Below are 14,932 nucleotides of genomic sequence, written 5' to 3' on the forward strand. Positions count from 1 at the left end.
ATCGCCACGGCGACTTGGATGACTTGGTGAAACCAGCCAGGCATCTTGATGTAACCCCCCTCTCCGTTGTTGTTTTTTTTTATTTTTTATTGCATCTTTCAGCTCTTCTTCTTCTCTTTTGGTCACCACAACTCTCTCTCACAAGCTTCTTTCATGCTTGTCCTCAGTTTCCTCTCTTGTCTTTTGTCCAAATAAGACGTTTTTTTTCTTCCCCTTCTTCAATCAATCAGATCGTCCAAGTCCGCCCCCCCTCCCCACCTCCCTCTGAGAACTAACTGGGCTTTGTAAAGAGCTTTTTGTGTAGTGATTAACACCAGGTTTGGCCAGAGTGTTCTGTGCTTAGTGAGGGGGGACACAGAAACGTTGTTAGTGTGTGTGTGTGTGTGTGTGTGTGTGAGAGAGAGAGAGAGCTTGCGTGAGGGGATTTTAGCAGCCTGTGTAACAGTAAGTGGGGTAGAGAGGAGACAGAATGAAGTAGCCAGATGAGATGTGATCTGAACTCTGATTGGGGAATGCATTCTGGTCCTGATCTGATTATGTAACACGTATAACTCAGGCCAGCAGCAGCAGCAGCTGCACAGAGATAAGGGAGAGGTGGCATAAGGACCTGGATATTACACGGGGGCTGTGTATTTTTCTAGTTTCACAGGAAATCTAGGAAATGCTTCATATACAGTACTTTGCAGAGGATGCTTTCAAAACTAATGCAGTGAATAGTTTTTATTTTTAAATGAACATACAAAGTGCACTAAGTCTGAATCAAACCAGTATTTGGTGCAGCCACTCTTTCCCTCCAAAACAGCACCAGTTCTCCTCGGATCACTTGTGCACAGTTTTTAAGGTTCTTGGCAGGTTATTTTTCCGAGTATCATGGAGAACTTGCTGCAGTTCCTGTGTGGCTTTAGTCTGTCTCAGTGTCTCCTGTCTCTTCATGTGATCCCAGACTGACTCCATGATGTTGAGATCAGGGCTCTGTCGGGGCCAGACCATCTGCTGCAGGGCCCCTCGTTCTTCTTGTCCCTGAAGATAGTTCTTTATGACTCTGGCTTTACATTTTGGGGTTGTTGTCGTGCTGCAAACTAACGGCTCCCTGAAGATGCTGCGCGATGAGTAACAATCTAAACATTTAAACTGTAACTAAAGTGTTTGCACAGTAATGTTCCTCTAAGTCAGTGTTGTTGATGTGTTGGCATGTGCAAAAAAAAAAAAAAAGCAACAAAAAAAAAAAACCTCCACAAATTTGTGACATGGCTTTTATTATAGGACATACCAAATATGTCATATTTAGACATCTGTGACATCCGTGCTGGTGAAACGGAACGAAGTGAAAGCTGCTTTTGTAGCTCAACCAGACCTGAACACCCTCTGTTCTCTGAATCAGCTTCGAAAAGGCAGCCAAGTCTTGTGAACTTCATTTTCATGATAAGATTTAAGTCAGAGAAACACACGGAGAATTAGTTGACCCTGGAGACTGAAGCCAGACAAATCATTGCACTGTGAGGGTAGTTAAGGTGATGACGTGGCTAACTGACTCTCAAAGCTCACAGATCTTGTTAACTATTTATTATAGACCTTGTAGATATAAAATGACGCATGACCCTGCAACTGCATATCTTATTTCCTGCCTCTGATTTGTTAAAGTTTCAGATACATTTGACAGTTAACAGGTGCCATGTTTTTATTTTCCAGCTTGAAAATCAGGGCCAGTGGCTGATGACAGCCCGGCCAGAGGCGCATTTATCTAATCAGGTGAAGGAACAAAAGCACATTCAAGACATACAGACTAGCTGTGATAAGCTGATTAATTGGATCAGAAAATTAATCAGGAATAATTTTGATAGTCAATTAATCATTGTAAGTCTTTTCTTTTCTCTTTTTTTTAATTTTTTTTTAAGAATTTCCAAAACTCTCTGTTCAGAAACTTTGCAGCTTCTCAAATGTTAATATCAGGTTTCTTAGCCTTTTATGGTTCAGAATATCCTGAATATTATGGACAGAATATCTTCGGTTTTGGTGCAGTTGTTCAGACAAAACATAAATATGAAGACGTCGTTTTTCGGAAATTGGGATGGATTTTCTAAGATTTTCTAGATTGAGCGATCAATCAAGGAAGAAGTCAATAGAGTAATTGATAATGAGTTAGTTTGATAAAAGTTAGTTTCAGGCCTATATATTTTGCATTGTGGTCCCAGTCTGTATCTACATTATCCAACACCTGACAAATCAAAGTATTTCACAATCACATTAATGTAAAAAACATCTTAAGAAAAAAAAAAAAAAATTCCCATCAGTCAGTTCTGCCTGTTGGTTTGCAACATTACTCACAATGGCCTCATACAACCAGAGATATTAGTTTCAAACTGCCCACCCCTCACTTGTTCCCATCACTGTTTCAGACACATGATATGAGCTGAGTCACTAACCCTGACCACTACTTGTTTGCATGTTTGCCGGCGTCATCATGCTCTAAAGGAGAAAAAGGTGATTACCAGTGGGCTCTGAACCTTGTTATAAAACAGTTGTTGGTTCTCTCTGACTCTGTTTTGTCTGAGAGATGAACTGATGTATACGCTCCGTAGCCATCTTTCTTTTCTGTGGTGGAATTATTGACTCTGTAGCCTGATCCTCGCTGCACATGTCCGACAGTGTCTGTCCCTCTGTCCGAGCTCTGTCCTGCTGAACTGGGCTCAGTTTTCTCTTTCTCCTCCGTACAGAATAAATCCTTCACCTCTCTCGCTTTGTGCAGTTTCTCCAAACTGCACAACTTGAACTACAAGGCTTTTTGTCTACACACACTGAACTTTCTCACTTCTCTACTTTTCATGCTGACTATTTACAGTATGAGGTTTACACTGGTTGAGAGAACAGACCACACCGTGGTCAGCTCTGTTGACATTTGGGTAACCATCGTTTCAGTGTAGGAATGTGATGTTCAGGAAAAATCAGAGCACATTAACAGTAGATTGCACATTAGGTTAACATTAGATTTTTTTAACAGGCAGGGTAAGAACTGTTACTTAGTAACTTCATCGTGCTTCAGTGTGTTTTCAGGTGTGTTAAAAATATGACAATATCACAAATTGTCCCATTATATTTAGTCCCTAAACTATTGCTTTACAGTACCTAATCTAATGTATAATCTGTTGTATAACAATGCACCTGGTTCCTTCATGAGTCATTTACTCTTATCATCAGTTTCTCTCTGTCTTTCTTTTCTCCTGGATGTTTTCTCCTGGATGTTGTCGTGCTGTTCTGCTCCGTTCATCAGTCTCACTCTGCTTGACACCATGATAAAGAAAACTAAAGTTCTGCGTTCTTACATGCAATCCAGTTCTAAAAACACACGATTTATATGCTGTAGCAACGATTTACCATGCAATTTATATATCTCACTAACTCACAGCAGGTTACATGCAAATCTATGCAACCGCAGATTAAGATTGAGTTAAAACCACTTATGTAACGATCGTGATTATTTTATGCAGTCTGGTGTTATGTTATGGAACCAGTCATGTATAGCTGCTGCATCAGAAAGCTTTTAGTCAGTTTGACAGCAAATACTCCTCAAATCCTCACTATCTCCCATTCATCATGAAAAAGTTAATGAACTGTCAACTGATGTTTGTAAATGAAACTAGTAATATATTCTGAGCCAAAATGTTTTTTTGTTTTTTCTTTTTATTATTAGCCCTCAAACTTTAGAAAAAAAGAAAACACACACAACAGAAGCATATTATACATCTAAAGTAGAGAACAGTAAGATAAACGGTAAAGTTACAGAACTTAATACTTCTCTAAAAAAACACAAATCCAACCTGTGCAGGATTTTTGAGGCCAATACCAATATCCATCTTTGAGAGACTGATATATAAACTCCCATCAAGGCCCTCCTCCCCTGAGTACTCAGTTTGGTCAGGCAGTCAGCTGATCCCTGGTTAACTTCTTGAATAAGAATAATGGAGGTCACTGTGATCTTGGGGACCTTCGGTGCAGCAGAGTGATTTTTTTGTAGCCTTCCCCAGATCTGCACCTCGATACAATCCTGTCTCTGAGCTCTGCAGGCAGTGGCGTGGTTTTTGCTCTGATATGCACTGTCAGCTGTGAGACAGATGTGTACCTTTCCAAATCATGTCCAGTCAGCTGAATGTCCCCACAGGTGGACTCCAGTTATGATGGCCTTGATAAGTGGTGTTGATCTACATTAAATATAGTTTCTGTGTGAGTGTCATTATAAAATTCGGTGTTTGTGCTAACAGTTGCACTCATTCAGTCGTGGCCATGCTCATATGCTCAGTCCACCATGGTACATCCATACGCTCATAATTTATTATTTTCTTCATCTTTGTTAAAATAATGCTCTGTGTTCTCCTGCAGAGCCCATCGTGAGGAACGGTCGTCCTCCGTCAGCCCACAGCGTCCACTCCTTCCTTCACCAGTACACAGGCTCCTTTAAAAAGCCGCCGCTGCGACGACCTCAGAGCGTCATTGGAGGAGGCCTGGGGTCTCTCATGGTCATGCCTCGCAATGGCAGTCGCCTTGGTGAGACACACACACACACACTTATCCACATGCACACAGGCCAAGATTGCAATTGATGTTTATCTTTCCTGTGACATTTTTTTGTCTCAATATGTAGAGTCTGTGTAGCAGTTGCGACAGTGGATAGATTTTATTCCAGATCTAAATGCGGATGTGAAGCTGTTTAACAGCTCAAGTAAAAGTGTTACATGTAGAATATCCTGAAAACATGAGTCAGCTGAGCCCGAGCTATAATGTGTGAAAACATGTGCTGAAGCAAACCATTCCCAGAGGCATATGTTAGCACGGACACACTCATGAATATCAGTTCAGTCATTTCAGTTGTTACGTTCAGTCACACAATAAACCATTTGTTAGAAATGATGACACTCTAAAACCTCAGCCCAGATGCAATATTTCAATTCACAGCATTTCCTAATATAAACATAAACACAAAGCCTGGAGGAGGTGGCAGAGAGGAGGAGTTTGTTTAGGCATGGGAAAATTACACTGTGACGTATGGGTCGGCCTTGTAAGGCCCTGTGGCGCTGAAATAAATGAAAACTATCAGTCAAACTTATTAAACTTAATGCACTTCTTGTGTATATCATCTGTCCGACACAGCCGGGAGCTTGATAAGAACAGTGGGGCTTTTCTGAGCCCCAGCCCCGTTTCCACAGACCTGCTCCGTCTCCATGCTCCATCAAACTCAAACCCTCATCCTCCCTTTCTCTCTCCCTCTGTTTTTCTTTCTTTCTCTTCTCCAGATATCGTCCATGAGAACCTGAAGATGGGGTCGGACGGGGAGAGCGACCAGGCGTCGGGGACTTCCTCTGACGAGGTGCAGTCACCTACAGGCGTTTGTCTGAGGAACAGAGGGAACAGACGCATCTCTGCAGAGGTGAGATTTTCTGTCTGTGTGTTTTCAGACTTTGTTTCTCCTTGCATGGCCTTTGTGCTTTTTAAAATCAAATTGAACGTCGTGGGATGTGAGTCACCGGCTACACTTAACAAGCTTTGACGTTTGAACGCATCACTGTTATGAATTGTGACACATTTATTTGTCAGGGGTCGTACCTGGCTCCACGGTTTATTTGTTAATTAATCCACTGAAAAGCAAAGGAGCCTCAGTGTTTGACAAAGAGCTTTTTTTTGTACAAGATGATGTGTGCATCACAGCTCCACACTGTAACTCTGCGTAGGCGTATTTTCATAGTGTGTCATGACGTGCAAAAGTCCTCAGCTGCCCACATAATCTCAATGTAAGACGCACACACACACGCACGTACACAGTGACTCCACATACTGTACTTATGAACATAACTTTTGAAATCTGTTTTATAAAGGTTTCACATTCGCCATCACCTCCACCCACTAAACCCCCTCACATACTTTTTCTGTCTCTCTCACACACACACACACACACACACACACACACACACACACACACACACACACACACACACACACACACACACACACACTGAGTCAGTCATAGACAGCCAGATTTTGACATTCCTCTGGTGGTTACATAATGTCAACACATTGTGGAAAGACTTCCCATTGTGATTATTATAACAAAAAATATAATAATAATAATCTTCTCGTTGTTGTCTAAGGGGGATTTCATTTCGCCACAAGCGTTTTCTAAATCCAGGGCTTTTTGATTTTGCATGTATTAAATACAGCGCTGTGTTATAATACCAAAATAGCAAAGTTCAAACATTCGAGAATAATAGCGAGCCACCGTGGAGGTAAAGTCTTGTGGCTTGCGCCGCGTCATGCTGAGGTTGATTTAGCAGAGCATATGGGAGGACAGACGTGCACACAAACCTGATCGAGAGCCAGAGCTTTAATCCAGCTGGCTCGTAGGGACACATTAAAAGGCAGCGTGAAGCAACAGGAGGAATGACGCTGCTGTGTCTTCAGGTAGCAGATAAAGTGTGCTCAGTAAGGTTTCACTTGAATTTTGCCACATTTCTGACACTGACTTGCATCACATTCTTTCATAGGTTCCACCAGTAATTAAAGAAAACCTGCTGGACAAAATGACGTCACTGTTTGATGCTTCTTTCATATATATAGTATTCAACGTTTTTAAGAATGAAATCTTTTAATCCTTTAATCAATACAGAACTATATCTTAATGTGTGCTTTACTGTGACAAACGAGGCAAAACCTTTTTATTGTAACAGAAGAAGTTCTGCTATGATATTCAGATTGGAGGGTATTAAATATCCTAAAAGTCCGGAAATATCCACATTAAATTGTCTCTCTTTACCACAAAGCCAAGATTTGGTCCTTTAAATCCATCTTAACAGCTCCTAATGGGATTCTAGGGATGTACAACTGAGTGTCCAGTTGCATAGCGACAGTGAGATAGTGAAAGTGAAATGTCACTGAAGGTTTACCATAACACATTTTTATTTTCTTTTTTGTTCAGTTCAACATCAAACACACAAAAGAAGAATGGATTTGATTTGTCTGGGAAATGGATTAGCAATCACTTTTGTTGACAGTTTTGTTTGTGAATTCATTCCTTTACATTTCAGCTTGGCTGTTTTGAGTCTTAAATAATCTCCTCTCTGCACATCACAGTCTGCATTTTCACACCTTTAATCTCCTTTAAAGGCCTTTAAAGTGACTATTTTCAAAATGCTGTGTGCCTGTGTGTTTTGAAGTGCAGTTGATATTGACATCTTTCCAGTCAACCACATGTTGCACAGCACCTGCTGGGTGATAGTGGAAGGAAAGGTCTTGTGGTTGAAGAACAAACACTTCCTCTGACAGTGTTCATTGGTTGCTCTGATTGGGGGACTTCTTGGGATTTACAAGCAGATACTAGCAACAACACAAACAAACCAAGCCTGCAAGACTGCACGAAAATGCCCAACAACCTTTAAACGTGTAGTTAAGCAGCTTACTCCACTTGGGGCAGCCCGCACACAGAGACATGACACATCACCACATTGCTGTCGAGAGCGTTTGCAAGCAGTGCACCTCACACTTCCTGTGACTGTTTCACAAGCAGAAAGTGTTGGACAGAAGCACGTACACACACACACACACACACACAACTAACACTCTGTGCATTGTTTGTGCTGGTACGATTGACTGAAGACTTGTCGTTCATGAAGTGATCCAACAGCGAAATCGCTGTGTGGCTCCATTCTTTGCCGCTGTGCTGCCGTGACACTCGGATTAGGGACAGTAGAAGAGGAAGAGGAGGAGGAAGGAAGTGTAGGAGGAAGAGTGAGGAAGCCCCTCTGTCAGGGGTCAGGTAGTCGGGTTGTCCTTCGTTTGCTGCAGAGGAAGCAGTGCTGTTTTGGGATTACATCACAAGGATTACTTTAATACGGTCCAGATGGGCCCCTGTTGTAACAGATTAGGCTGGGTTGATTGGACAAGTAGAGGAGGAGGGTGGGGGTGCAAAGGTCAGGTGATGGATGGCATCTCTTGCTCTGAGGACAAACCTCCAATCCTGGGCCTGCACACAGACGCCACAGAGCAGCAAACCGGATGCAATGTTCAAAAATACAGGCACAGATGCACATTATAGCAGCCTGTGACCAGGCTGAGCAGCTGTTATTTATATGATGCAACTAGAGATTTTTATCCATTGTCAATTAATATGACACTAATCATTTGGTCCAAAAAATATTAGAAAGGAGTGAAAAATGTCCGTCACAATTTCCCAAAGCCTAAGATGATATCTTCATATCGCTTGTTTTGTCCCACCAACACAACGAGATATTTTTACTTAACAAGTTGATTGATTGATTTCGAGCTGAAACAATTCATTTACATTGTTGTTAATTTTCTGTCAGTTAATTAATCACTTCATCAACTAATTGTTTCAGCAAAGTTCTCCACACTAAGATGTAAATTAGGAACATATATTAAATGATGTGGTACAAAGGACATAAGGACATTCCCTTTATTTGTCTGAAATTAATGTTTTTTTCTTAGTAGTTCCCCAACAAAATTCATTACAATTTTAAAAAAAATGCAAACAAAACAATATCTTTTTAATTAGACTGTAAATGTAGCTATAAACTCAGTCAGTTTCATGCTCTGTACTGGAAGTATGTTCAATCGCATCGTCCTTATTAGAAATAAAGAGAAAAGAGAGAGAGAGAGAGAGAGAAAAAACATCCTGCATCAGTGTGTGAAAACAATTGGCTGATAAATGGATGAGTTTACTGACCGAAAACAAACTTCCAATAATTTTGATTATTGGTTAATAGTTGAAGTCATTTAACAAGTAATAACACCACACACGTGCTGCAACAAGCTCCTCTAATGTGACGACTTGCTGCTGTTCTCTGTTTTATATCTTTGTAAAAGGAACATTTCTGAGAACAAGCTCTTAAAGACACTGTCCTGCCCTCTGGTTCCTTCTGATGGACTTTTTTTCTTTTTTAAGAAAGAACGCAGACAGGTTAATCAATAATGAAATTAATTGAATTGATTGAAGCTGACTGTAGGTCTAATCGAGTCAGTTGTAGGCAACCATGCAGACAAAAAGGCTGAGTCACTGTCATGGCTCACCCATCCAGGAGTCAGTTGCCTTCAGTTACACATTTATCAGTGAGCTTGTTGTTGAAATGTGGAAAGTTCAAAGTTGCATATTGTTGTATTTCAGCCTGAGGGAGGGGCGGAGCAGGGGGGGATGTTGCCTTGTCCAGTGTTACCTCAGAGGGGGTGGAAGTAGATTTAAAACAGCGAGAGAGAGAGAGAGAGAGAGAGAGAGAGAGAGAGAGAGGCCGGATTAACAATAATCTAACAAACAGAGGAAATGCATGATGGGAAGAACCCAGACGTTGTATTGTGAGTGTGTGCTTGATTTTACATAACAAGTCATTAAGATCGTGCTTTAGTACTTTGCTTCTCTGGGAAAGACTTTACTCTAAACTCTTGAAGGCAGCGTTTATTATGTACACAAGTCTGCTACACAAAACTGTAAAGATGCATGTTGCTGCACGTGTGTGTGTTTATACACACACACACACTCACTGGCCTCTCTGTTGACCAGTGAGGACTAAAGCTGGCCGTCTAACGCTGGTTCTTGCAGATTCTGCTTGTTTACTCTGGGTCTCTGCCATTTAGTTGTCAATCAGTGGAGCTTATTCAGAGCTTTCTCTGTTTGCTGAGGGTTTACTCCTGTTTTTTCAGGGTTTTACACCATGTTGACACTGTTTTTAAATTGCCTCTGTTGTTTTTTTTTCTTTGTGTGTGTGTGTGTGTGTGCGTGCAGGACCTGAACAAACGTCTGTCCCTGCCAGCCGACATCCGGATACCTGACGGTTACCTGGAGAAACTGCAGCTGAGCAGCCCGCCCTTCGACCAGCCGCTGAGCCGACGCTCCCGCAGAGCATCACTGGTGAGAGAGAGAGAGAGAGAGAGAGGAGGAGAGGGAAAGATAAACTCGTTGGATGAGATGAAAAAGAGAGAAAAAGATGATAAGACAGAGAAGAAAACGTATAAATTGTTAGACAGAGGTGTCCAGGTGACTGATAGTTAAGACACATACTGTATAACGGCATCGTTCCCGGTTTGATTACAGCCTGTTTCATGTCCCTATACTTTCAACTGTCAGGGAACAAAATGGCCAAAAAAAGAAAGTAAGAAATTGGTGGAAAGGAGTCAAAGCAGGGAAATCACCTCCCTGTTTTCTTGCTGCTCTGTTGACAAAAAAAAAACAAAAAAAACAACTTCCTGTTGAAGTGCTCTCAAGCAAAACACTGATTCCCCAGGGGCGCCATGCTGCTCTCAGAGCTGCTGTCTGACCTTAAAGCTAGGAAGGAAAACAAAAACTAAGATTTCATATCCTCATTAGCTGCACCATCGTACCTATGATGTCAAAACTCTCAGTTCAAAAAAGACAGAAACAATCCCACAAATAACATTTAAGATTAAAAAAGTAAAAGCTGTGGATTCTATTCATTTGTTTTATTTAACTGGAACTAGAGCTGAAACAATGACTCAATGGATGGAAAAATAATCTGCAGCTATCAATTCATCGTTCCAGTCATTTTTTAAACTCATGTTTCAGCTTCTCAATCATGAGGATTTGCTGACTTTCTGTTTCATTTGATCAGAAACCAAATATTTTAAGGTTTTAAAGTGTTGGTCAGGGAATACAAGCAAATTGATGATATGATCTCAGGCTTTAGGAAATCTCAATGTGCATTTTTCACTATTTTTTCACATTTTAGAGGCTGAATGATCAAGAAAATAAGCAGCGCACACCAACACTTTTTAGTTGCAGCTCTAAGGCTAAAGAGTTACCAGCAATAAAATCTGATTTTAATATTAAAATGAAAAAGATTTTTCTGTAAGAATATGGCCTGATAAAATAAAATGACATTTCAGACTGATCATCAGTCATTCATTTGTGAATTGCAGAAAAACTCGGAAGCTTTAAAGAATTATTCTTATAAGACTGTTATGTAATTGGTGACTGTAGCTCAGAGTACTTCAAGTACTACAGGGTAGTTAAAACCATCAGTGCCTTGTTTTTATGATTTCATGTAGTTGTAAGCAATGAAAACAACATCCTCTGACACAGTTGATGTAATTCTGTATCCTGATATTGATCTATATTGACATGACGTTGTATTTTCTAGAAAATCGACACAAAGTCTGTTTTTGGCCAAATCCAGAAAACAAGAACTACCTGAAAAACCTAATTCATTCAACACGTTAAAACAAAAAGAGGTCCTGCTCATTGACTTTCCTGATATGACCCAATACACCCAGAGCTATTAAAGGGAGAGCTACCACAGAGTAGACAACTATGCATCGTCACATGTTATACATTATATCATCACGTCGCCACAGCCTCATCTTAGCCAACATTTTCCAGGTGGGTAACAAATACTTCCATCTGTCTGAGGAGGACGTGTTAGTACCAACAAACTGTACTTATGTAAATGTATAGTATCTCTGCCCACGCCTGAGAGTCCTGACTCCTGATTTCAGAATCGACTGTGTAGGAGAAGCAGACTGAATTAGAGGGAAGTAGAAACAGGTCTGGCATCAGGGAGGAGCTGTAGAATATAAAGTTAGCTGTGAGACTTGTGTTTTATTTAAAGACAGTGAGAAACAGAGGAGAGAGAGAGAGAGAGAGAGAGAGAGAGATGGCACACGCTTGGCCACCGACTGTCTATTCTCATCCTCTCAGCCTGTTGTCATGTGTTCACACAAGCACCTCAGCATTCACTTTGTCAGCTGCCTCAATAATTAGCTTGTGTTTGTACTTTGAGTGAACATCTGTATGAACGCTGAGCCTCACCCAGTCCCCTGCATCTGCACACACGCTCCCCTGCGGAGACGTTTATGAAGCAGCGAAGGGCCTCGCTCCACAGTATGTGTGCGACACCCAGACCTCTCAGCTCCACGTGGCGCTGGTCTTCTTTCTGTACAGGGGTCAGTTTAAAGTCCAGTGGTGCTGACTTTAGTTTTTAATCCTCCTAGTTGCTTGAAAAGTTTTCCTCAGGACTGAAGAAAAAACGCCCTAAAACTGTTTCAATAATGAATACTGCTTCTTAGTTATCAAATAGTCCATATTTATTGAACTCGTATTTGATTTCTAAAGCACTTTATGGTGAATTATTATGGTTTATTTTCATCAATTAATGCTGATTATTTTCTCAATTAACTGAGTAATCGTTTCATCCAGAAAATAGCAGAAAATAGTGGAAAATGCCTGGAATAATTTCCCACGGCTCAAGATGATGCATTTACATCACTTATTTTCTTCAATTAACAGTTAAAACCCAGAGAAATTCAGTTTATTATCATACATGACAAAGAAAAGCATCAAATCCTCACATTAGAGAAACAGAAATATTTTTGCTTAAAAATGACTTAAATCAATATCAAACTAGCAAACATTGAGTTTTCAGCTGTGAAACATGCTCTATAAATAAAGTTTGCCTTCACTTGGCTTGCCCATAAACAAACACTTTGTAAAAGCCAAAAGCCAACGGTCCTTTGTCACAAGAGATTAGCAGTGATGGTGGTCGGGGGTGTGTGACCTCCTTACTTCCCCCCTCTGTTGCTGCGAGGCCGTCATAAGGATTTACTGTGGTGTCTTTAAGCTTGTCACTGCTAATAAAGATGCTACCCTCATTAACACTGTTTGTCCTTTTCTCTCCTCTAGTCAGAAATTGGATTTGGGAAGCTGGAGACCTACATCAAACTGGACAAACTGGGGGAGGTACGTGAGAGTGTGTGCTCACGGTCAGCCTTGAGTTTCCTACCAGGTGCTAATGTTCTCAGACTCGGTGATATCACGTGCACAGGCACAGTTTTAGAGCTTACCTTTGACCCCTGATGGCCAAACTGTGCTGCATCAGTCCAGCTCTCTGTCCTCACCTCTTTTCTCTCTCCCCCTCTCCTCAAGGGCACGTACGCTACAGTCTTCAAGGGGAGGAGCAAGCTGACAGACAACCTTGTGGCGCTGAAGGAGATCAGGCTGGAGCACGAGGAGGGGGCGCCATGCACTGCGATCCGAGAAGGTACCAAGGTTGACCGCAAATCCCCACACGAGCCCCACATTTGACTCCACGTGGACACGATGAGAGAAGATTACAGCCCTTTATGATCAGTAGCTGTCTCACCTCCCCCACCACAGGGCACGTTTGGGGCAGTTGATGAAATGCCTTCGCAAGAGAAATGTGTTATGGGTAGTTAAGAGTGACAACAGTAAATCAACTCTAAGGAAACAACGCCCGTCATGAAAAGTGTGAAGTCTTCTGTTCACTTCCACAGAGGCCTGCGCTCAGTGTGGCTGCGGTCTCACAGTGTGAACTGTCAGCTGATAGAAACGCCGCTGTGCTGTGTTCAGAGATGGAGAAGTCAGTTATTCATCAGTGCACTGTCAGACTAACAGCTGTACAGTTTATAACCGCTCTGCTCAATATTTATATGTACACTAGTCATGTGACTTGGCACCGTGACATCACTCACAGAGAGGCAGCTTTGTTGAAAGCAAAGTGAATGTGATGTTATTAGGGGTCCTTGTGTTATGGTTTCTATGAATACTGTATTTTTTGTTTTTGTTTTTGTTTTGATTGGCTTATAGGTTAGTTAACACATTATGTAGGATGTAAGGCTTTATAAATACACATCACTTGGCTTGATCGGTGTAAACCCAGCGATAGCAGTCAGTTTGGTTTATGTGTTTGTGATAAGTAATTATTTATGAGAAGTAAAAATAATAAAACAAACAAACACAACATAAAATAGAAAACAGAAAAGCAGGAATATTAAATATATCATGCCATGCATTAAATAATTCAAATGCGCACACTTGGGTAGACGAATAAAGCCACGAGATACAAAGTGCAGGAAAAAATCCCCTCTGGTGCTAAAGGATGTTACAGAGTTTAAAACTGAGCTGATTCACAGTCGAACCACACGACTCTGACCTCAGAGAGCAGAAAGATGAGACTCAGGATTAAAGGGCTCTGTGGATTTAAATGAAACTGGTTAAAGGCCACTTTTTTTTCCAACTGTATTTAAGTTAAAAAAATGACCATCATCAGTACTATGGGAGTATTGATGAGTATTGATGATGAAGAAACTGAACAAAGTGAACGTTACAGTTGTAATCACATCCTCACTGTTACAACTGTCACCTTTTTTTTTCCTGTAGTGTCGTTACTGAAGGACCTGAAACACGCCAACATTGTGACGCTGCACGACATCGTCCACACAGACAAGTCGCTCACACTGGTGTTCGAGTACCTGGTGAGACCCACAAAGCCTCTGCCCTCACTTTCTGCATGACTCACATGGTGTTTTGCTAAAAATGAATCTATTTTACATCATTATTATTCACAACCCTGTGCAGATCAGAGCTTGCTTACCAACTGTTGCCTCTCTCTCTCTCTCTCTCGCTGTCTCTCTCTCTGTCTCTCTCCCTCTCTCTCTCTCGTCTAGGACAAAGACCTGAAGCAGTACATGGACGACTGTGGGAACATCCTGAGTATGCAGAATGTCAAGGTGAGCCTCCGCAGGCGGCCTGCTGGCCCGGCCAGCCTCATCAACTTCCAAGACTTTGTGGTCGCTGCTGTTAGAGTGCCCCCTGGTGGCGGAGTGTGGACAGTGACATTTATTTTCTTAACCTGTTCCACAAAATCAATTCTGTTTTGGGAACGTGTTGAAATTTTGTTACATCTCCTTTTTGGAAGAGAGTCAAACAATTAAATCACATATAATTTATTATATAAAAACAAATAAAGAAAGTGCTTCTTGGATGTGACAGGAACACATTTGCTCCTGATACACAAGAGGTGCCCACAAACAGGGAGAATGAGTTCTCTTCAGTAATCTAATACTCCACAGGGGTAAACTGATAGACTGCAGTCCAGGAATTGCCTCCATAATGTATGTTTTTATTCAC

At 41.3% G+C, this 14,932-nt stretch overlaps 1 protein-coding gene across 1 annotated transcript in view; it reads left to right on the top strand.

The window, feature by feature from the left end:
• Positions 1 to 14,932, top strand: part of LOC139630969 (cyclin-dependent kinase 17-like) — a 33,914-nt gene that overhangs the window by 14,850 nt on the left and 4,132 nt on the right. The window contains exons 3-9 of the mRNA XM_071494878.1: positions 4,375 to 4,539; positions 5,286 to 5,419; positions 9,776 to 9,901; positions 12,686 to 12,742; positions 12,929 to 13,043; positions 14,183 to 14,277; positions 14,470 to 14,532. Of these exons, the coding sequence (XP_071350979.1) occupies positions 4,375 to 4,539; positions 5,286 to 5,419; positions 9,776 to 9,901; positions 12,686 to 12,742; positions 12,929 to 13,043; positions 14,183 to 14,277; positions 14,470 to 14,532 (755 nt within the window). The remainder of the gene's footprint in view (positions 1 to 4,374; positions 4,540 to 5,285; positions 5,420 to 9,775; positions 9,902 to 12,685; positions 12,743 to 12,928; positions 13,044 to 14,182; positions 14,278 to 14,469; positions 14,533 to 14,932) is intronic.

This window comes from Trachinotus anak, unplaced genomic scaffold (assembly GCF_046630095.1).
Source record: "Trachinotus anak isolate AG129_WGS33_773 ecotype Australia unplaced genomic scaffold, CSIRO_AGI_Tana_v1 ptg000002l, whole genome shotgun sequence".
Taxonomy (NCBI): domain Eukaryota; kingdom Metazoa; phylum Chordata; class Actinopteri; order Carangiformes; family Carangidae; genus Trachinotus; species Trachinotus anak.